At 46.0% G+C, this 21,616-nt stretch overlaps 1 protein-coding gene across 1 annotated transcript; it reads left to right on the forward strand.

Moving 5' to 3' along the window:
• The first annotated feature begins 2,345 nt into the window (after positions 1 to 2,345).
• OASL (2'-5'-oligoadenylate synthetase like) lies at positions 2,346 to 20,158 on the forward strand. The gene is made up of 6 exons (XM_061169851.1): positions 2,346 to 2,725; positions 7,338 to 7,620; positions 9,039 to 9,214; positions 13,982 to 14,223; positions 16,471 to 16,618; positions 19,181 to 20,158. The coding sequence occupies exons 1-6, from the start codon at positions 2,528 to 2,530 to the stop codon at positions 19,742 to 19,744; spliced, it is 1,611 nt and encodes a 536-aa protein (XP_061025834.1). The 5' UTR covers positions 2,346 to 2,527; the 3' UTR covers positions 19,745 to 20,158.
• The last annotated feature ends 1,458 nt before the right edge of the window (positions 20,159 to 21,616 follow it).

A 21,616-nucleotide genomic window follows, 5' to 3' on the forward strand; every position in this document is an offset into this window, starting at 1 on the left:
GTTGAAGATGGGGGATGGTACATGGAGGTTCATTATATTATTCTACTTTTGTTCATGTTTGAAATTTTCCGTAATAAGAAAATTGAATCATACCACTTCTCCCTACCTTTCACTGCTACCATTCTGACCCAAGGCGCCACATCTCTTGTCTGGACTGTTGTAGTAGCTTCTTAACTGAATTCCTGCTTCTGCTCTCACCTCCACTCCCCACCCTCTGCTTTTTTTTTTTTTTATAAAGTTTTTTTTTTTTTTCCTTTTCTTTCTTTCTTTCTTTCTTTCTTTATGGCTGTGTTGGGTCTTCGTTTCTGTGCAAGGGCTTTCTCTAGTTGTGGCAAGCGGGGGCCACTCTTCATCGCGGTGCGCGGGCCTCTCACTATCGCGGCCTCTCTTGTTGTGGGGCACAGGCTCCAGACGCGCAGGCTCAGCAATTGTGGCTCACAGGCTTAGTTGCTCCGCGGCATGTGGGGTCTTCCCAGACCAGGGCTCGAACCCGTGTCACCTGCATTGGCAGGCAGATTCTCAACCACTGCGCCACCAGGGAAGCCCCACCCTCTGCTTTTAATCTAATCTTCCCACCAACAGTCAGTGTGATACTGTTAAAATGAAAGTCCAACCATGTCCCTCTTCTGCTTGGAACTCCCCAGTGGCTCCCCATTTCAATCAGAGTAAAAGCCAAAGTCTTAATAGTCTTCAAAATCCTACACAATTTACCCCCCACCCTTGTACTCAAACCTCATCCCCTCCCACTCTCCCCCCTTGATCATTCCATTCCAGTCACACTGCTATTCCTCAATCCCACCAGGCATACTGCCGCCACAGGGCCTTTGCACTTGCTGTTCCTTCTCCCATTCTTTTTTTTTTTTTTAAATATTTATTTATTTTTTTCTTTTTGGCTGAGCCGGGTCTTAGCTGCAGCACACGGGATCTTTCGTTGCAGTGTGTGGACTTCTTAGTTGCCGCATACAGACTCTTAGTTGCGGCATGCATGTGGGATCTAGTTCCCCGACCAGGGATCGAACCTGGGCCCCCTGCATTGGGAGAGTGGAGTCTTACCCACTGGACCACCAGGGAAGTCCCACCTTCTCTCATTCTTCCCTCTGACATACATACAGCTCACTCTTCGCCTCCTTCATGTCTTGGCTCAAATGTTTCCTTTTCAGACCTTCCCTAACCACCTTCTTTGAGACTGAACCCCTAAACATCGCCACTTCTCATTCCCCACACGTAGTCAGTACCTTTTAACCTCTTTCCCTGCTTTATTTTCCTGATTAGCACTTATCACCGTCTTAATTACTATAATGTTACTTATTTATCCTGTTTATTATCTGTCTCCACCATTAGAGTGTAAGCCCTCTGCAGTCCAAGAATTTTGCCTATTCACTGCTGTATCCCCAGGACGCCTGCCTGGCACACAGCAGGCACTCAACAAATGTTTGTTGAATGAATAAATGAATGGCATTCTGAGTCTCAATTCCTGCCCACCTGTCCAGGCACAGCTCTCACCTCTCCCCTCCCTGCCCTCCATGCCAACGTGGATCTGAGAGCCGAGTCCTGGCACATACCAGGATGATTCACACTTCTCAGCCTTATCCTGTCTTGTGCCCTCTGTCTCCTGGCCGCATTCCCAGTCTTTTAAGACTCATCTCAAGCAGGTGTCCACTGACAACACAGGTGACCCCAAAGAAACTCTTCTGCCTGAATTTCCACCAGGTTTCTGTGCCCTCTTTTCTCCTAGTACACAGGACACTGGACTCTCTGTGTCTCCTCTGTCTCCCCTACTGCTCTGGGAGCCCCTCGGGCAGGAACCACGTCTCATGTTTTCTTCTTAGCACAATGTCTGGCACCCAGCCAGCACTCACTAGATGTACAGTGAACGAATAACAATACTTGCATTTACTTAATGTTTTCTCTGCTAAATGTTCTCACGCTTAATCCACACAACCTATGGGGTAGGTATTATTCTTAAACCCATTTTAAGGATTATTTATATGAGGATCAGAGAGGTTAAGAGTCTGGCAGAGGGCAGAGTGGAATTCCAGAGCTTGTTCCGCGGGACCCTAGAACTCCCACTGTTCAGCCCAACCTCGAGCGAGTCCCTGCTCTTACTGAGCCTGTTTCAGGTGACAAGCTGGTGGGGATGGAATTGGTGGATACCATCCAATTCCCATCTCCTGGGGAAGTTGCCTTTCCCAGGGCCATCCTCAAGCCAATTTCAGTTTCCAAGTTGTAAAAGGGAAACTAAGAGTTGAGAAACGAAACCTACAGCAGAAAGGGTGACTAACAGCCACGCCTGTTAAGGTGGTTTCACTCGGTGTCCCTCGGTGCCCCAGCTGCAGTGAACAGCCTCCAGGAAGAGGATCCCCTGGTCAGCCAGACACCTCTTGTTTCCTCTCCACTCTGGTCCTTTATTCCACAGGGTGCTGGAGGTCAGCTGAGGAGGAGTCCCCTTAAAGAAGAGTGTGTGTGCCAGGAGCTGGTTAGGTGTGTGGGTATATATCTAGCCACCAGTGGTACTCTCAAGACAGAGATGGCAGTGCCCCCGGAGCTGTTTGTCACCCCGGCTTCCAGGCTGAACTCCTTCGTGGCTCACTCTCTGCATCCCAGCCAGGAGTGGAAAAAAGAGGTGCTGGAGACTGTGCAGACCGTGGAGCAGTTCCTGAGAGAGCAGAGCTTCCAGGGGGAGCACGGGCTGGACCAGGAATTGTGGGTGCTGAAGGTGGTCAAGGTGAGACTGGTCCCCTCCATCCCCAGGCCAGGGCTGGGCAAAATGCAGCTTGTGGGTCTACATCCCTGAGGATGCTGGGACCTCTTGCCTCATTATCCCTAGCCCCTGCTACTGACATCTCAAGACACTCCATCCCAGTGCACTGCTGCCTTGAGCAGAGCAAGTCCAGTAAGGAAGCTAATAATAATAGTGCCCTTTTTTGGATGCACTACCCTAACCCCTTAACATATATTATCTCTAATTTGTGTACCCTGTGAGGTATGTACTATTCTTTTCCCATTTTACAGATGAGCAGAATGGAAACTCAGTGATTTAAGATCCATAATGACCAAATGCAATGCAAGTTCTCTGATTGGATTTTGGTGTGAATGGACCATCTGTAAAATATAATTTGGGAACAATTGGGGAAATTTCAATATGGCCAGAATATTAAATAATATATGTAAGGGAATTTTTTTTTTAATATTTATTTATTTTATTTATTTATTTTCTTGGCTGCGTCAGGTCTTAGTTGTGGCAATGCGGGATCTTTTGTTGCAGTGTGCGGGCTCGGGCTTCTCTCTAGTTGTGGCGTGTGGGTTTTCTCTCTCTAGTTGTGGCGCGTGGGATCCAGGGTGTGTGGGCTCTGTAGTTTGCGGCACGCGGGCTCTCTAGTTGAGGCATGGGAGCTCAGTAGTTGTGGCATGTGAGCTTAGTTGCCCTGCGGCATGTGAGGTCTTAGTTCCCCCACCAGGGATCGAACCCGAGTCCCCTGCATTGGAAGGTGGATTCTTTACCACTGGACCACCAGGGAAGTCCCAGGGAATTGTTTTTTTGAGACATAATAGTTTTGTGGTTATGGGGGAAAATGTTCTCCTTTGTTGGACACAAATGCTAAAGTATTTAGGGACAATAGTCCTTAGCATCTGTAATTTACTTTAAAGTGGCTTAGTTGAAGCAAATATGGCAAAGAGTTTAGACTTGTTGAATCTGGATGGATGTATAAGTGTTCATTGTATTCTCTTTCTATTTTTCTGTTTAAAATTTTTGATAATGGAAAAATTTTTTAATGGAAGCTCAGAGAGGTGAGGTCACTTGCCCAAGGTCACACAGCTAGTGGTGAAGCTGGGATTTCAACCAGGATCTATCTTACTCCACTCCAGGCTGAGCTTTTTTCCCCCAAGCCCTTCCTGCAGCTGCCTCATGTCACCTCCTGTCCTAGCTAGGATAATAATGCAAGAGGGTCAAAACTAGAAAGGCGTGATGAGAAAAACAACTTTTGAGGAAAACAATTTTGTTTTTCTGAGTGGCTGCCTAGGCCTTTTACAGTATGGTGACCCTACTAACACCAAAAGTTCAGAGTCTGGACTTGTAGATAGGTTTAGGGTATCCCCACAGGTTCCTGCTTTGCCTTTCCCCGTGGAACCTTTTAAAATAACCACTGAGTGGGCTTCCCTGCTGGTCCAGTGGTTAAGACTCTGAGCTTCCACTGCAGCGGGCACGGGTTCGATCCCTGGTCAGGGAAGTTCTGCATGCCGCACTGTATGGCCAAAAAACATAAATAAATAAAATTTTTTAAAAATGTAGAGCTAAGAGCGTTTTTAAAAAAATTTTTTTTTAATTAAAAAATAATAACCACTTAGAGTTAAGCCTGTGAAAAGTTAGTAACCTCTGCCCCAATCACCTTGTAAGTACTAGGTGCTTGCTACCCTGCTCTATCTCCTGCTGGCTTGTGACCTGGGGCGGAGAACTGCCCTTCCCCCAGCTCACTGCATCCCCTTGCTTCTGGGATCTGTAAGTAATAAATCTTTTTTTTTTAATTTTTTAAATTAATTTTTGTTGGAGTATAGCTGCTTTACAATGTTGTGTTAGTCTCTGCTGTACAACAAAGTGAATCAGTTATACATATACATATATCCCCTCCTTTTTAGATTTCTTTCTCATTTAGGTCACCACAGAGCATTGAGTAGAGTTCCCTGTGCTCTACAGTAGGTTCTCATTAGTTATCTATTTTTGAAAGTAATAAATCTTATGACTCTACTCCCTTTGTATGGGTGTATTGAAACTGGACCTTTCCTCCAAATGACCCCGTGGGTTTCATTTCCCCACGGAGGGAGTTTGGATGCTGAGGGAGCTACCTGCCCACCCTGTGTGGGTGGCTTGTGCCCCCCCAACACCAACGAGAAATTAACACTTTATTTGGGCTTTAAACCCTCCCCCCCACCCCTGAAAAATCTGGTGAGCTGTGCTGGTCCACAAGAGTGAATGCTTGTCCTTGGGTTTGAATAGGTTTGGACTGAAGCAAGTCATGAAGCCTGTTCTAGAACGCTCTTCCCTCTCTGCTTGTATCTTACCACTGGAAAAGGTGGGAAGGGCAGCGCAGGCACAGCCTTCAGCGGGATGTGCTCTTCATCCGCACCCAGGGTGCCATTCCGAACCCTCTCACATGGGGCAGAAACGCTGAGTCCGAATGCAGGTGGAGAAAGAAAATGGAAAAGGAAGAGGAAAGAAAAGATGGCGGACTCCTGCACAGAAGCAGGGCCTGCCACATAGACTTGGGTCACAGGGAAGAAAGAGGTAGAACCACCATACCTGGTGTTCTGACTCTATCTGACTGTGACTATCACTCCTGGCTGTGAGTCCATGGCAAGTTGATTAACCCCCAACTGCCTCCCTTTTCTCATCTGTACAATGGGGATAATTATACTAGTCCCCCCACCTCAATTAATGGGGGTGAGGATTAAAAGACATTGTGTGTATAAAGGGCTTTCAGTGGTGCCAGGCACAGCGAGGGCTCAATTGGCGGCAGCTGGGTCATCATCAATGTTCCTTGACTCCACCCACCAGCAGAGGTAGCCGACCTGTGGTCTGATGCATCCCTGGCAATTCCACCTCCCGACCTGGAGTGAGAAAGAGAGAAGGCCAGAGAGTTGGGGGACTTAGTATACCAGAGGCAACAGTGCTGGAGAGCAAGTTTAGGATCTCAGAACATCAAAAAGACCCTTTCAAAATCATCCAGCTCAGGCTCCTTCAATTCAGATGGGGAAGCTGAACTCCAGGCAGCAGAAGAGATGACCTAAGTCAAGTAGAGCAGAAGGAAGAGAGATATAGTGCTGACTTCCTGTGTGCCAGGCACCACGGCAAGCCCTTGGCACACATTGTCTTATCGAATCCTCCCAATCACCCAGTGAGTCATGTGCCATCATTACTCTGAGGTGACAGATGAGGGACGGCGTTCAGAAGGATCATGCAACTGAGAAACAGGGGCAAGAGGCGAGGTCAAGATCAGGCTGCCTCATTCCCCAGCCCGTGGTTCTTATCCACCAGGCAATACTGTGCCCCCCTTTTTATTTTTATTTTATTTTATTTTTTAGATATTTATTTCTTCATTTATTTATTTATTTAGGCTGTGCCAGGTCTGAGTTGCCACAGGCGGGATCTTAGTTGTGGCATGCAGACTTCTTAGTTGCGGCATGCATGCAGGATCTAGTTCCCCAACCAGGGATCAAACCTGGGCACCCTACATTGGTGGGGCGGAGTCTTACCCACTGGACCACCAGGGAAGTCCCTGTGCCCACCCCTTTTTTTAAAAATTAATTAATTTATTTATTTATTTTTGGCTGTGTTGGGTCTTCGTTTCTGTGCGAGGGCTTTCTCCAGTTGTGGCGAGCGGGGGCCACTCTTCATCGCGGTGCGCGGGCCTCTCACTGTCGTGGCCTCTCTTGTTGCGGAGTACAGGCTCCAGACGCGCAGGCTCAGTAGTTGTGGCGCACGGACTTAGTTGCTCCGCGGCATGTGGGATCTTCCCGGACCAGGGCTCGAACCCGTGTCCCCTGCATCGGCAAGCAGACTCTCAACCACTGCGCCACCAGGGAAGCCCTGCCCCCCTTTTTAATGTCATGAAATTATTCAGACCCCCCCCCCCAGAATCCTCCTACCACCACCCTGTGGAGGATGACCGTTCCCTTGGAGTGGGGATCACTCTGCAGATAAGGCTGAGTCTCAGAAGCGAGGCAGTGGAGTAAATAAGAAACGTGGGCTGTGGAGTCTGGCTCCCTGGTTGGAAGCGCCCACTGTGTGACCCTAGAGGAGAGGCTTGCCTCTCGACATCCCCGCTTTCTCCCCTGTAAAGAAGGGATGTTAATACTCCCCACCCGGACATCCCTGGTGGCACAGTGGTTAAGAATCTGCCTGCCAATGCAGGGGACACGGGTTCGATCTCTGGTCCGGGAAGATCCCACATGCCGCAGAGCAACTAAGCCCGTGCACCACAACTACTGAGCCTGCGCTCTATAGCCTGCGAGCCACAACTACTGAGCCTGCCTACCGCAACTGCTGAAGTCCGTGCACATAGAGCCCGTGCTCCGCAACAAGAGAAGCCACTGCAGTGAGAAGCCCGCGCACCGCAATGAAGAGTAGCCCCCGCTCGCCGCAACTAGAGAAAGCCCGCGCACAGCAACGAAGACCCAATGCAGCCATAAATAAATAAATAAATAAATAAATAAACAATTTTAAAAAAAGGAAATACTCCCCGCCCATCCCTCAGGGCGGTGGTGATCATCCGTGGAAAGAGCCTCAGGGATTGCCTGGTCCAGGCAGTGGCCTCGGGGTGACGGGACTCTGTGCTCTGCAGGTGGGCTCTTTCGGGAACGGCACAGTGCTCAGGGACAGCTCGGAGGTGGAGCTGGTGATGGTCCTGAGCGGTTTCCACAGCTTCCAGGAGGAGGCCAGGCGCCTCGACGACGTTCTGAGCCTGCTATGTGAAAAGCTCAGGTACTGCCAGGACCTCCGGAGCCTCCAGCTCCAGGACCTGAGGCTGGTCCAGGGAGTCCCCTCTGCTGTCGCCTTCACCATCCAGTCCTGGGAGACTGCGGAGCCCATCACTGTCACCGTCGTGCCGGCCTACGGGGTCCTGGGTAAGGGGAAGCCCACCAGACTCACACGACCGCCCTCCCGGGGGACCCGCAGCTTCCTCACCTCTCCTTCGTGGCCACGTGCAGACACCTGTATTCACCCATTCAACCCATGTCCTGTGCTGGGTGCTGGGTGACCGCAGTGCCTGCGACTGACTCAACTCTGGCTGTCCTGTGGCTCAACTTAGGAAACAGATTTATCAAAGAATCACGCAGATAAACATATGGTTGGAGAGGAAGTGAGAGCCATGGAGGGGAAGGAGGAAGAGCAACCTCGGGTGCTTCTGGAATATTTACCGCGGGGGCGGGGGCCTGTCATTGTCTGTGCTTTCCCGGAAGCAGACCCTGAGACAGGGATTTGGGGATAAGCAGTCCCAGGAGATGCTGGTAGGGAAGCAGGGGAGCGAGACGGAAGGGGAGGAGCTTGACAAGGTGCACGTGGAACTAGTCACCACGGTGAGCAGCTGGGCTTGTGCCCCTGCAGAGCTCCGGTAAAAGTGCAGAGCACGTCTCCCAGGTGGGTTGTTGAGTGTTTCATCCACGAGCTTCCCATCAGCCATTGGCTGAGGGCTGCTTCCCGGGAGCACCGATGGCAGTAGTAACGGTATCAGCTACAAGCCCAGATGATACAGCTTTCACCTGGTGCACCAGCTCCTCTTAACTAGAGTGGCTGCTGGGAGTTGCTCCATGGAGAAAGTGTCACAACTGGGATCCCATCTGAGCCAGAAAGAGACAGTGGGAGACATTAGTGGTAGTGATGTACGCCCCACCCTTCAGCAAACGTGCTCTCTGAGCCCAGCTTTCTTATATGGAACTGGTCCTTCCCTATAGTGATGGAAGCTTCATATAAATCGCTGAGAGATCCAAAACAGACATTAAGGGAAACTGAGGGTGTTGGGCACATCAAGAGAGGACAATAGTCCTTGAGTAGCCTGAGGAATAGAAAACCCACTTTAAAAAAAATGTATTTTATTGAAGTCTAGTTGATTTACAATGTTGTGTTAATTTCTGCTGTACAGCGAAGTGAGTCAGTTATCCATATATACACCATTATGTTTTATCACAGCATATTGAATCTAGTTCCCTGTGCTGTACAGTAGGACCTTGTTGTTTCTCCATCCTATGTATAATAGTTTGCATCTGCTAATCCCAAACTCCCAGTCCATCCCTCCCCCACCCACCCTCCCCCTTTGGTAATCACAAGTCTGTTCTCTGCGCCTGTGAGTCTGTTTCTGGAAAACTCACTTTTGATTCTCCAGAAGGACAATCAAGAAGGCAAACTGTTAGTCTCTTAAGCTATGTGGTCCCAGGTTTCCCTGGAGAGATACTCCAATAATTACCAGTCTCTCCCCCATGGACTAGTCAGCAAGCTGGGGCTTCCTGAGCCCTCACTCTCTCCCCTTTGCCTCCTCTCTCCTCAGGGCCTTCTGTTCCCAACTCTCATCCCTCCCCAGAGGTCTATGTGAGTCTGATTAAGGCCTGCGGTTCCCCTGGACATTTCTCCCCATCCTTCAGCGAGCTGCAGAGAAACTTCGTGAAACACCGGCCAGCCCAGCTGAAGAGCCTCTTGCGGCTGGTAAAACACTGGTACCTGGAGGTGAGGAGGCTGCCAGGCTGGGGGCAGGAGCGGAAGATGGAGGAGGGAGGGGAAGAAAAAGGCAGGAACCATATCTGTTATCTCGGGAAACTGCACCCAGAAGCAATGAAGGTTGGGTGGGAGGGAAGGCTCAGCTTTTAAAATGTAAACCTGGCAGAAGATGCAGATGAAGAAGGAGGAAGGAGAGGAGGAGGAGGAGAAAGAAACAGAGGAGGAAGGAGAGAAATAAGGAACGTACTGTATTTCAAAGAACGAGTGCTTGTAATGGTCCAGCTACAGTCCAGTGCTGGCTAAGGTCAACTTCTCTGGGCTCTCTGGACATTAATCTCAGCTGATTAAGGACTAACAAGAGAAAAAATTCATTTAATTCCACATTGCACCAATTCCCCCTCCAAATGATTGAGTTCCTGAGTATCATGATCATTACTGAGTGAATACATCCACAGCAGCTACTTTTTAGATTTCACATATGATGTCTGCATGGTACCAGGTATATTTCAAAATACCCAGATGAACATGTCATCTGAACTTATGAAAGGAAGACTCAGAAACAAGCAAAAAATGAGAAAGAAAGAAAAAAGATGCTTTCTTATTTTTAAAAAAAATGGTAAGGGTCAGATTTTAGAAAGACCGGTCCAGTCCAAAAAGAAAAAAAAAGTATTTAAAGATAAAAATCAGAATATTACCAAAGTTAGTTTATAGTTAGTATGTTTATGGTGGGAAAGCAGCCATTTTCTTACATGATTATCACTTCTACCGAGGTTGTGATGTATCTTCAGATGTTAGCATCACAGAAGCCAAGAATGAAATTGGTGTTTTTGGTCAGTCAGGCACTTAAGAGGAATTGATCCAAGGTTTTGTGGATTTGGAGAGCTAGAACTCAACAAAATGATCTGTTTGCTTTGTTTGTCTGTCTGTCTAAGTGTACAAAGTGTTTTCTTCCTGTATATGACTTGCACATTTATTGTAACGTCCACAGAACAACATATCAGCTTTACTTCTATAGCCCTTTCTTTGTTCAAGTCTCTGCCACTAAGGGACTTCCCTGGCAGTCCAGTGGTTAAGACTCCATGCTTCCACTGCAGGAGACACAGGTTTGATTCCTGGTCAGGGAAACAAGATCCCCGCGTAGCCAAAAACAAACAAAAAAGCAAACAAAAAAAACCCCAAAAGTCTCTGCCTCTAAGACAAGAATTTGTCTGCATATGGTTTTTTGAAACAGTTTTTTGATTCAGTATTATTATTTATTTATTTATTTATTTATTTATTTATTTTTGGCTGTGTTGGGTCTTCGTTGCTGCGCCCAGGCTTTCTCTAGTTGCGGCGAGCGGGGGCTACTCTTCGTTGCGGTGCACGGGCTTCTCATTGCGGTGGCCTCTCTTATTGCGGAGCACGGGCTCTAGGCGCGTGGGCTTCAGTAGTTGTGGCTCGCAGGCTCCAGGGCGCAGGCTCAGTAGTTGTGGCGCACAGGCTTAGTTGCTATGCAGCATGTGGGATCTTCCTGGACCAGGGCTCCAATGCGTGTCCCCTGCATTGGCAGGCGGATTCTTAACCACTGAGCCACCAGGAAAGTCCCGATTTATTCTTGATTTATCTAATTCTATCCTGGTAGGAAGGAGGACAGATTTTTTGAACGTATGTAAACACTACATATTCCTGAAAAGGAACTTAATAAAGACACTTTGTGAATATTAAGCCATCATTCTGAATAATTTTATAAACAAGGCCAATTTACATATGCTATTATTTTACAGAATAATTATCTTTGTTTTCCTGAGGATTTGTTAGTTCATAATCTATAGTAGGAATTTTTATAGGGTTTTTTTTAATTCTGAGGTGTCAGTTGGAATAATATATCATTTACAGAATGTATCTTGGTTTGCACATGTATTTCCGTATATTGAGGGTAGGAGAGTAAGAAAGAAAGGGTTTTTTTTTTCTCTCACATACTCATCAATAGAACATTAACCTGAGTAATTAATTCTCATTTTGTTAAGCAATCTGCTCTTATGAAGTTGCCTACTTCTGAAATAAAAGATTCTGGTGAAATTCTGACTCAGTCCCCTTTGGTGGCCATGAGTCTTTATCCACGAATTTATTACACTTCATAAATTTCCCATAGTGGAGTTGGGAGGAAGAGATTTGCTGGCAGATAGATTATATTGTAATCAGACCATTCTTTTATGAAATCCTTTTTTTTTCATTTACATACATAAAAACAAAAAGAATTGGCAGCTGTGATTTTACTATTTTAATTATGGGTCCAAAATAAACACAGCATAAAATCTAACAGTCCATCAGCTCCTAATTTTACAGGGTGGTTTTCCAGGAATCACATGTGTGTGCGTGCACACACCACACCCCTACCCCCCAATTTTTGAGTGATTTAAATTCATAATGGCATAGAAGACAACAATAACAGGGCTCCCAGGAGATATCTGAATTCTTAAGACAAACAGACCAAACGAGAGCGAGAGAGAGAGAGAAACACAGAATACAATCAAATTCTCATCAACTGCCACCCAGCAGAGAATGAATTCCTATCATCTGTCTCCCGATAGAGACCACCAGATGGTCAAACCATAAAAGCAGAGTTACAGATTGTAGTCATCAGTGGGGACATAAGTGGCCCCATACAAATACGTACAAGAACCAGAATCAGACTTGTCCAAGAATCAGACAATCTAGAATCAGAAATAAAAACAGAGTAGAGGTGGGGAGGGAGGAGAGAAACATCAGAAGAGTAAAAACTATTGTCCTACAAGATTCACCCTCGGAGTTGAAAAAAGGGGCACGTCTGAGTGTAAACAGCCCATGGGGCGCGTTTCTTAGGCAACACAGTTTACTCAGCTTTGGAACAGTCTCAGTGGAACCTCCAGCTGGAAACAGAAACAAGAGGTAAAAAGTCATTTATTAAATAAGAACTTGCAGAGAAGTTGCAAGGGAATCAGACTGCAGAAGGAAAGGCTTAATCCAATAAAAAATATATAATAGGTGTTTAAAGAAAAAAAGATTACCAAGATTACTAGGTTTATAGTTCATCTCTGTTGGTGGTGGAAAAATAGCAAATTTCTCACATGCTTATCAGATCTAGAAAGGTCATGAAGTATTGCAACTTCGCAAAAGTCAGAGAAATCCAAAATATGAAGAAATCAGAGCATCGCTAACATAAATCAGCACTGGAAGGGAACAAAAATCTTTTCTTCTGGTTTGCTCTTTTTTTTTTTTTAATGTACCATTAAATAGTCTATCAAAGGTCCTAAAAGAAATGAAAGGCTCATTTTTCCTAAGGCTTACATCTTATGATTACAGGCATTCTGCATTTTCTTCGTCATGTAAATTTTAAGAATCTAGCTAGTAAAATTTCACTAGTATTGGAGAAAATAAATTGTCTTGTCATGAGTTTACGTTCTTAACAAAATTATAATTTTATTAGTTAAGATTTACAGCTTTGTGAGATGTGAATTCACAAAATGTTACAAAAACAAATTCATTAATTTATAAATAAGTTTGAAATCAATTAAAAACATTTTAAAGTCAAGGATAAAGTTGTTTTTGTTAGTGAGTCAATAACTTACAGGAAAGGCACAGGTTTCATTTATTTTGGGGACTAGAACTAGACCAGATGGCCTCGTTTCTGTTTGTTTCAAGGTCAAAGTGGGTTTTTGTCCCTTTGAGGGGTGTGATATAAAACTTATTTATAATGGCCACAGGACAAGATGTCAATTTTGCTTGCACAAACCAAATAGCTGGATGTTTGACAGAAATTTTCATTTCCTAGCTCAATGTTAGAGAGGTTCTTTAGACAGGAGGTGACTGGTATCCGTTAAGATGCTTTCTTTTGCAAGTAACAGAAAAACAGAAAAACCAACTCAAACTGGCTTAACCAATAAAGAAAATTATCAGCTCAGTGTGAAAACCCACAGCAGTGGAGAGGAGGCTTCAGGCACTGTTTGATGAGTGCTCCAGCTCAGTTTCTCTATAATACTCTCAGCATCTCTCAATTCTATAAGTCACCTTGGTCCTCAGGCTGGCTTCCCTCATGGTGGCAAAATGGCCACATCTGTTCCTGCCCTCACATCCACATACAAGAGAGGACTTCTCTTCTTTCAACCACTGAACAAAAGAACTAGGCTTGACTCAAATTAGGCCAACTTAGATTACAAAGCTTCTCTTGAACCAATCACTTGGCAAGGGGAATAGGTTTATACTGGTGACCCTGTCCAGTCAGGGCCAACCCTGGAGATGAGGATTGGGTCAATCCCGTCCAAACAGCATGGCTACTATACAATGGGGAAGGAAGAAATGCCTGTTAGAGAGGCAACCCCGATGTTCACCATGGATTCTCAGCTATTACCTAGTCCTATAGTCCCCCAACACACTCATACTATTTTTTTTCCCTTTGGCTAAGAAGACTTTTCTTTAAAAGAAATCTTTCAGAGGCCCAAATAGATTAAAATGGAGCTGCTTAGGCTGGGGTGCTGGTGACAGAGCCCAACCTGCTCACTCCTTGGGACACCCCTTTATCACTCCATTTCCGGGAGTTATGTCAAGCACAGTTTGAAACCAACTGGACTAACCTAGCTGCTTAATTCTAAAATGGAGAAACCCATTTAGGGTCAGAGAGGGAAAGTGACTTGGCCAAGACTACGCAGCCAGTAGGTAGCAGAGCTGGGACCAGAACTTGAATTTTTCTAGTTTCTGGTCCAATGTCGTCCTTATAAGGAATCTTGGGGTCTCGCCCTCTCTTCCCATGTCTTTCAACAGTGCGTGAAAACCTGGTGCCTTCGGGCCGAGCTACCCCCTCTCTATGCCCTTGAGCTACTGACCGTCTACGCCTGGGAAGTGGGTACTCAGGAGAAGGAATGTTTCCGGTTGGACAGAGGCCTGGCCACCGTGATGAGCCTGCTCCAGCAGTATCAGTTCCTCTGTATCTACTGGACCAAATACTACACGTTCCAGAACCCAATCATTGAGGACTTTGTCAGAAAACAGCTCAGAAAAGAGAGGTACTAGATCACTGCATGCCAACCACATCTCAAAGAGAAAAGAAAGAGAATTAAGGGAAAGGTGGTATCGAGTTTTCTGGGTGGGCTTTATTAAGTAGGAAAGCTGATACCTCACCCTGACACACTTGACATCTCACGTTGACTGCCTTTCAAAATTGCAAGGACCTTAGGGGCTATAAGCCTTTTCCTTGTTCCTCGAGCCACCACCCCACCCTACCTTAGCCCTCTTGCCCTCAGAAAATGTTTCAGAAAAACATTTCAGAAAAGCTAAGCTACCTTAGCTTTTTAGTGACAGCACGGGAAACTGGAAAGAAACGTGGAGACCCAAGTGTGAGCCCAGCTCCACCATTTTCTCATTTCTGTGAGCCTCCATTCCTCATCTGTAAAACAGGAGTAATTGGCACCAACATGCAGGACTGTTGGGAGAGTCAGACAAAATATTTGTAAAGGGTCTACAGTATCTAGCCTATGGTAGATGCCAGACAAATATTGTAGCACATGCTGCCTGTACCCATTCGTATCCCCTGGGCCTTTACCGTTTCCAGGAAGGCTGGTTCAACCTCCAGCTGTCAGCACCTGCGTCCCTTTGCCTGTGGGTTTTCAGCTTCCCCCAGTGACTGATGGAAGTTGGTGTATAAATACCCCAGCTCCCTCCCATCTCAGATGGAGGGACTCTCTTTGGAACACATGTTCTATACTACTTCCCAGAGTCCACCCTGGGGGACTAACCCCCAGTTGCTCACAGTGGTAATCACCTTGACACATACCCTTTATTGGCATCCTTCCCTTCCCTGTCTCACTTTCCCACTCTCTTATTGGTGCTTCCTGGTATCTCCTTCCAAATAAATGACTTGCACTCAAATCCTGATCTTAGGATCTGCTTCTGGGGGAACCCAACCTGGGACAACTCTTTACATTAGAAGTTTTAGGTCAATGCAAGCAATATCGCAAGATTGTTTATTATTCCCTTATGTGAGTGTTGGGTCTTTTTTTACAAGGGAGAAAATCCCGGCCTCCTAATGAAAAGAGGATTTATTGTAAGGATGACCAGAAAATTGACCTTGGAAAACCACTGGGACCTGAGGCAAATCTATAGACTCCCCCTCTCTCTGTTGCTCACTCTCATTGCCCACGTGCTCCCTTTCCTTTCACTGCTTCTCTCTCCACACCTGTTCGGCTCCCCTCTTACTCCTAGTTGATGAGGAACCGCCATCATTCCTGGTCCAAACTCCAGAGGGAACCAGTCTGATCGCTGGGCACAGGCCCTGCATATCAGGTCACCTGGTGGGTCACTTTGGGTCAGGTGACCCCATCCCATAGGACAGCGTGTTATGACTCTAAATGAGGCAGGACCATTCAGTGAGCCAGGGATGTTGGGAGTTGAGAGCATGGAGCCTAAGGTGTCTAGTTCATGTCAGTAGCCTGCTATCACATTCTGTCACTTAGATCAAATCTCAGCTCCCACCTAAGTCAAAAGCTCCTGGAGTACAAGGGCCAGGTCTTGATCATGGGCTTGCCATCTAACACATGTGGTCACCCCAAGCAACCCAAATAGGCTATTAGACCCCCTTCAAGCCAATATTCTTTAAAGTATTTATTCAACATTTACCTAGAGGAGAGATGCTTGGAGACAGCCCAACCTCTCCTCTGTTGAGGCAGAGGAGATGGGTAAGAATCTCACCTTCAGGTTGGGAGAACCTAGGGAGGTCTGTGCCTCAGTTTCCTCATCTGTAAAATGGGGGAAAATCATCATCATCACCATCATCATCATCATAGTCCCTACCTTATAGAATTGTTGTAAGGATTAAAATAGGTTAATTCATATAGGGTTTGAGCCTGTGCCTCAATAAACATCAGTAAATAGTGGTGGTGGTGTTACTGTCATCCAAAGCAATTCAGCAGCTCTAGCCTTGAACTCACTTACGTAGCCTGTTCAGCAAAATGAAAGCTCTGAACTTGAGGCCCACCTGCCTGAGTGGGCCGCTGTTACTGTTCCAGCATGCCTTTGGGGCTCTCACCCTCCGTACACCTCAAAAATTCCTTGCAAACACCTAAAGTACTCTCCCCAAGAGGAATTCTTGGAAACAGAATCCTCTCCATTCTGTTACTCTCCAGCAATGTTTTTGGGCCCTCCTAGTCCTGGGCTCTGGACATAGCAGATGCTCAGATGATTGCCAAGAAGGTTTCTTTCTGGCTTGCGGGCCTCCAAACCAGAAAGAACCTGGGTGCCTTCTCTCTGTGTTGCAGGCCTATCATCCTGGATCCGGCTGACCCCACCCATAATGTGGCAAAAGGCTACAGATGGGACATAGTCGCTCAGAGGGCCTGCCAGTGCCTGAAACAGGACTGTTGCTATGACAACAACGAGAACCCAGTCCCCAGATGGAATGTGAAGGTAATGGCTCCTCTCTGGGCTGCCAGGGGCTTGAAGCTCAGAATGAGATAACTGCATAGTATTTACTTCTGTGTCGATGGAGCCAAGAGGACTTTAGTGTCAGTTTGAGGCCTGGTTGCACCACCTACCAGCTCTGTGAACTTGGGGAAATTATTCAACTGTCTGAGCTTCAGATTCTTTATCTTCAAATTCTTGTTTTCCTGTTTTTTCTTCTTCCCATAACCTACCAAAGAATCACTGGGATTCTTTGCTCTCCATCATTCTCTGCATAAGCTGAGCCCAGGCAAGTCAATTCAATCAGCTGTTTTGTGCCAGCACCAGGCTTGGGGTTGATGGGGGGTGACCAAGGGGGCAACAATGGTTCAGAAATAAGACATGGCCACAACCCTTAAGAACCTTGCCAGATGGAAGCAAACTTGCACAAAACTGCTAAATAGAATTACCAGAGAAGATACTCAGAAAACAAAAAAATACCATATAATATTATAATGCGATGCCAAACCCACAGTACAGGTAAAGAACATAATAATCTATTTTATTCACATTGTGCTTTACGATTTGCATAGCACTTGTTCAGGGACAAGTCTGTAAAATAGAAAGGTCAAGTAGTATTATTATCTTTATCATTATTATCCCCATTTTACAGATGAGGAGATTGAGGCTCAGAGAGGTAAAGTGAATTAACCAAGGTCACACTGCTAAGAAGCAGCAGAGCCAGAATTCACACCCAGGTCTTTGTGGGGCTGTGGAATCGGAAAATAAATGTCATCATCATAAGTCACCAAGGAAGATTTCTTGAAGAAATTAAGGCTTGAGGTGGGCCCTAAAAGCCAAGGAGGGATGTAGACACTCAGAACAAAGGTACTCCATCCAGGTAGAGGGTCAGGTTGGGGATGAGGGGCAAAGGACTAAAGTTGTGTGCAAGAGACTGAGGTGCTTAGAGCAGAAGGCAGAAGCAGAATCAGAGGCTCCCTAATAAGGAGCAGAGATTACAAACTGGGGGCCCACCAGCCATATGAGGCCCACAGATGGGCTAAAAAGTATATGCCTTTGGATTTTTCCTGAATATAAAAACCATCATGAAAAGATTTTTATCTTGACAAATCAGAAGACTTGGCAATGCTGGGCCTATATTCCTTCTTAAAAGGATCAGCTAGAGGTCTGCCCACCATTCCCCTCCCCCAGCACCTTCCAGATGTTGCTCTTCAGACATCTGGGGCTCTCAGGCCCTTGAGTGTGGCCTCCAGTGGTGAAGAACAGACTTTGGAGTCTGGCTGACCTCAGTTCAAATACCCGCTCTTGTGGGCAGAAGACCTAAATAGACATTTCTCCAAAGAAGACATACAGATGGCCAACAAATACATGAAAAGATGCTCAACATCACTAATCATTAGAGAAATGCAAATCAAAACCACAATGAGGTATCACCTCACGCCAGTTAGAATGGCCATCATCAAAAAATCTAGAAACAATAGATGCTGGAGAGGGTGTGGAGAAAAGGGAAGCCTCCTGCACTGTCGGTGGGAATGTAAATTGATACAGCCACTATGGAGAACTGTATGGAGGTTCCTTAAAAAACTAAAAATAGAACTACCATATGACCCAGCAATCCCACTACTGGGCATATGCCCTGAGAAAACCATAATTCAAAAAGATACATGTACTATAATGTTCATTGCAGCACTATTTACAATAGCCAGGACATGGAAGCAACCTAAATGTCCACCAACAGATGAATGCATAAAGAAGATGTGTCACATATATACAGTGGAATATTACTCAGCCATAAAAAGGAACGAAATTGAGTTATTTGTAGTGAGGTGGATAGACCTAGAGTCCGTCATACAGAGTGAAGTAAGTCAGAAAGATAACGCATATATATGGAATATGAAAAAGCATTACTGATGAACCTAGTGGCAGGGCCGGAATAAAGACGCAGACGTAGAAAACGGACTTGACGACATGGGGGGTGGGGAAGCGGAAGCTGGGATGAAGCGAGAGAGTAGCATTGACATATATACACTACCAAATGTAAAATGGATGGCTAGTGGGAAGCTGCTGCATAGCAAAGGGAGATTAACTCGATGCTTTGTGACAACCTAGAGGGGTGGGATAGGGAGGGTGGGAGAGAGGCTCAAGAGGGAGGGGATATGGGGATATATGTACACATATAGCTGATTCACTTTGTTGTACAGCGGAAACTAACACAACATTGTAAAGCAATTATACTCCAATAAAGACGTGGAAGAAAAACAAGCAAACAAATACCTGCTCTGCTCCTCACTACTTTTGTGATGGTCAATAAATGGCGTAACCTTGCTCAGCCACAGTTTCCTCATCTGTAAAATGGGCTAATAGCAGAACCAACCTCATAGGGCTGTGAGAATAAAATACATTAAGAAGAGTATGAACGGCGCCCAGCACAGGGCCTGGAAGGTGATTGGCACCCTCTAAATATTTGCAGCTGCTACTGTCGTTGTAAAGATGAGGGCAGGTAAAGGGCACTTTTGTACTCAGACAGAGGGATGTGGACTTAACCCCTCTTTATCCTCTCCCTTCCAGGGGGCACGAGACATCCAAGTGACAGTGGAGCAGTGGGGCTTCTCGGATTTCATCATCACGGTGAACCCTTATGACTCCATAAAGAAGGTTAAAGGGAAGATCCAGGGGAACCTGGGCTCCACAGCCCTACAGCGTCTGTCCTTCCAGGAGCCCGGTGGGGAGCGACAGCTACTCAGTAGCCAGTACTGCTTGGCTAATTACGGGGTTTTCTCCAACACTCGCATCTGTCTGCTGCAGACCATCTCCCCTGAGATCCAGGTCTTTGTGAAGAATCCCAGTGGTGGGAGCCACGCCTATGCCATTTGCCCTGATAGCCTTGTCCTGAACCTGAAGCTGCAGATTGAATTCAAGGAGGGGCTGCTCAGAAAGGAGCAACAGCTAGAGTTCCAAGGCCAAGTCCTGCAGGATGGGTGGAGTTTGAGGAGCTGTGGTGTCCAAGACAGCACCACCCTCACGCTGAAGAAAGAAGAAGAACGTGGAAAGAAGACGAACCCAGCTAGTTCCTCTGAAAGACCTCTCTGTGCATTTCTGCCATTTAATCCAGACCCCATCAGTTCCACCTAACCTTGCCAGTAGACGGATGACGAGGGATGTGAGAGACTAGATATACAAACGAACAATGGCCAGACTATATTCGACAACAGAACTCTGACCCACAAGCTCCGCAGCTACCAGCCCGAAGCCAAACCACAATCCCTGCATCAATCAACCCCAAACCATCAGGATTTGGTCAATAACTGCCAGCTTCCTTATTCCCTCCCTTCCAATTTAGGATCGATGAAAGAAAGCCAAACAAGCTCCCTAACCAATCACATAGGACACCCTGCTTCTGCTTAGCCCACCTCCAGCTTCCCCACGCAAACAACCTCAGTCAGAGTATGCCTGAAGCCTTCTCTTTTTCCCACTATAAAGCTGTCCCACCGCCTTGCTTGCCTTGGAGTCTCTGCCAAAGGCAAGGGATGGTGGCTGATTCCCTGGTTATAGCAAGTTGGGAATAAATAATCTTTGTTTGTTCTCTTTCGGATGGTCTTCATTTCTTCCACAGATGCTAAGGCTGTCCTGGCATTATTGCTGAAACATTTGAGCCTCTCAACTCTGGAAAGTGAGGGCTGTAGGGAAACTGAGATGAAGAAAAGCAAAGTCTGAGAGAGCGAGGATGATGTGGTGTTAAAAGTCCCCTTGGACTTCCCTGGTGGCGCAGTGGTTAAGAATCTGCCTGCCAATGCAGGGGACACGGGTTCGAGCCCTGGTCTGGGAAGATCCCACATGCCGCGGAGCACCTAAACCCGTGCGCCACAACAAGAGAAGCCATCACAATGAGAAGCCCGCGCACCGCAACAAAGACCCAACGCAACCAAAAGTAAAAATATAATAAATTTTTAAAAATCCCCTCAACTTATTTACAAAACAGAAGTAGAGTCACGGATGTAGAAAACAAACTTATGGTTACCAGAGGAAGGCGGGTAGGGGTGGTGAGGGATAAATTGGGAGATTGGGACTGACATATACACACTACTATATATAAAATAGATGACTAATAAGAACCTGCTGTATAGCACAGGGAATTCTACTCAATACTCTGTAATGGCCTATATGGGAAAATAATCTAAAACGAAAAAAAAAAGAGTGGATATATGTATATGTATAACTGATTCACTTTGCTGTACACCTGAAACTAACACAACATTATAAATCAACTATACTCCAATATAAAAACAAACAAACAAAAAAATTCCCTCAACTCCTGCAATACACACACAAACAGTACCTAATGGTCCAAGGATGTAAGGAAAGTAATAGCATCTTTAGCATCAAAGGACATCATGTGATCAGGTTTACTCCAATCAACCCATTAAAAAGTTTGCTTTTCCCCCCCTCCCCTTTGCCCCACTTTCTAAAGGACTACTCACCGTAGGGGGGGAAAATGTACTTTATAATTGGTTCTCAATAGTCTCTGGGCAATTTATCAATAGCAGCCTGTTTCCCACCTCTTTTTGCCTTCAGGGGCGGAAAGAGTGCCTCCTTTCCATGGAGCAGACAGGTGAGTCCATCCCACACCCTTTGTATCCTTTATAAAGCCCAGTGTAGCCCACATTGTAGGTAGTGGACCAATTCTTGTTTAATAGAATGATGAATAAGTTACCTTCCTCTCTTTCGTAATAGGAAAGCTGAGGCCAGAGAGTTTATCTTTTAAAAATTTTGACACACTCAGCTTCAAAGATAAAACACAAAGAAAAGCATTCCAAAGACAGAAGTGATTTTGTTCATATTTTATATTGGAGTATCTTAACTGTGGAGATTCTAATGTGTCGGTCTTGGGGGGATCTTAGGAGTCAGTATTTTAAAGTTTCCCAAATGTTTCCGATGTGCAGGTTGAGTGAAGTCCTGAGCTAGAAAACTGCAGAATGTTTCCCAAACCATATTGTGCAACAGAAT

This window comes from Eubalaena glacialis, chromosome 15, assembly GCF_028564815.1.
Source record: "Eubalaena glacialis isolate mEubGla1 chromosome 15, mEubGla1.1.hap2.+ XY, whole genome shotgun sequence".
In the NCBI taxonomy this organism is placed as follows: Eukaryota; Metazoa; Chordata; class Mammalia; order Artiodactyla; family Balaenidae; genus Eubalaena; species Eubalaena glacialis.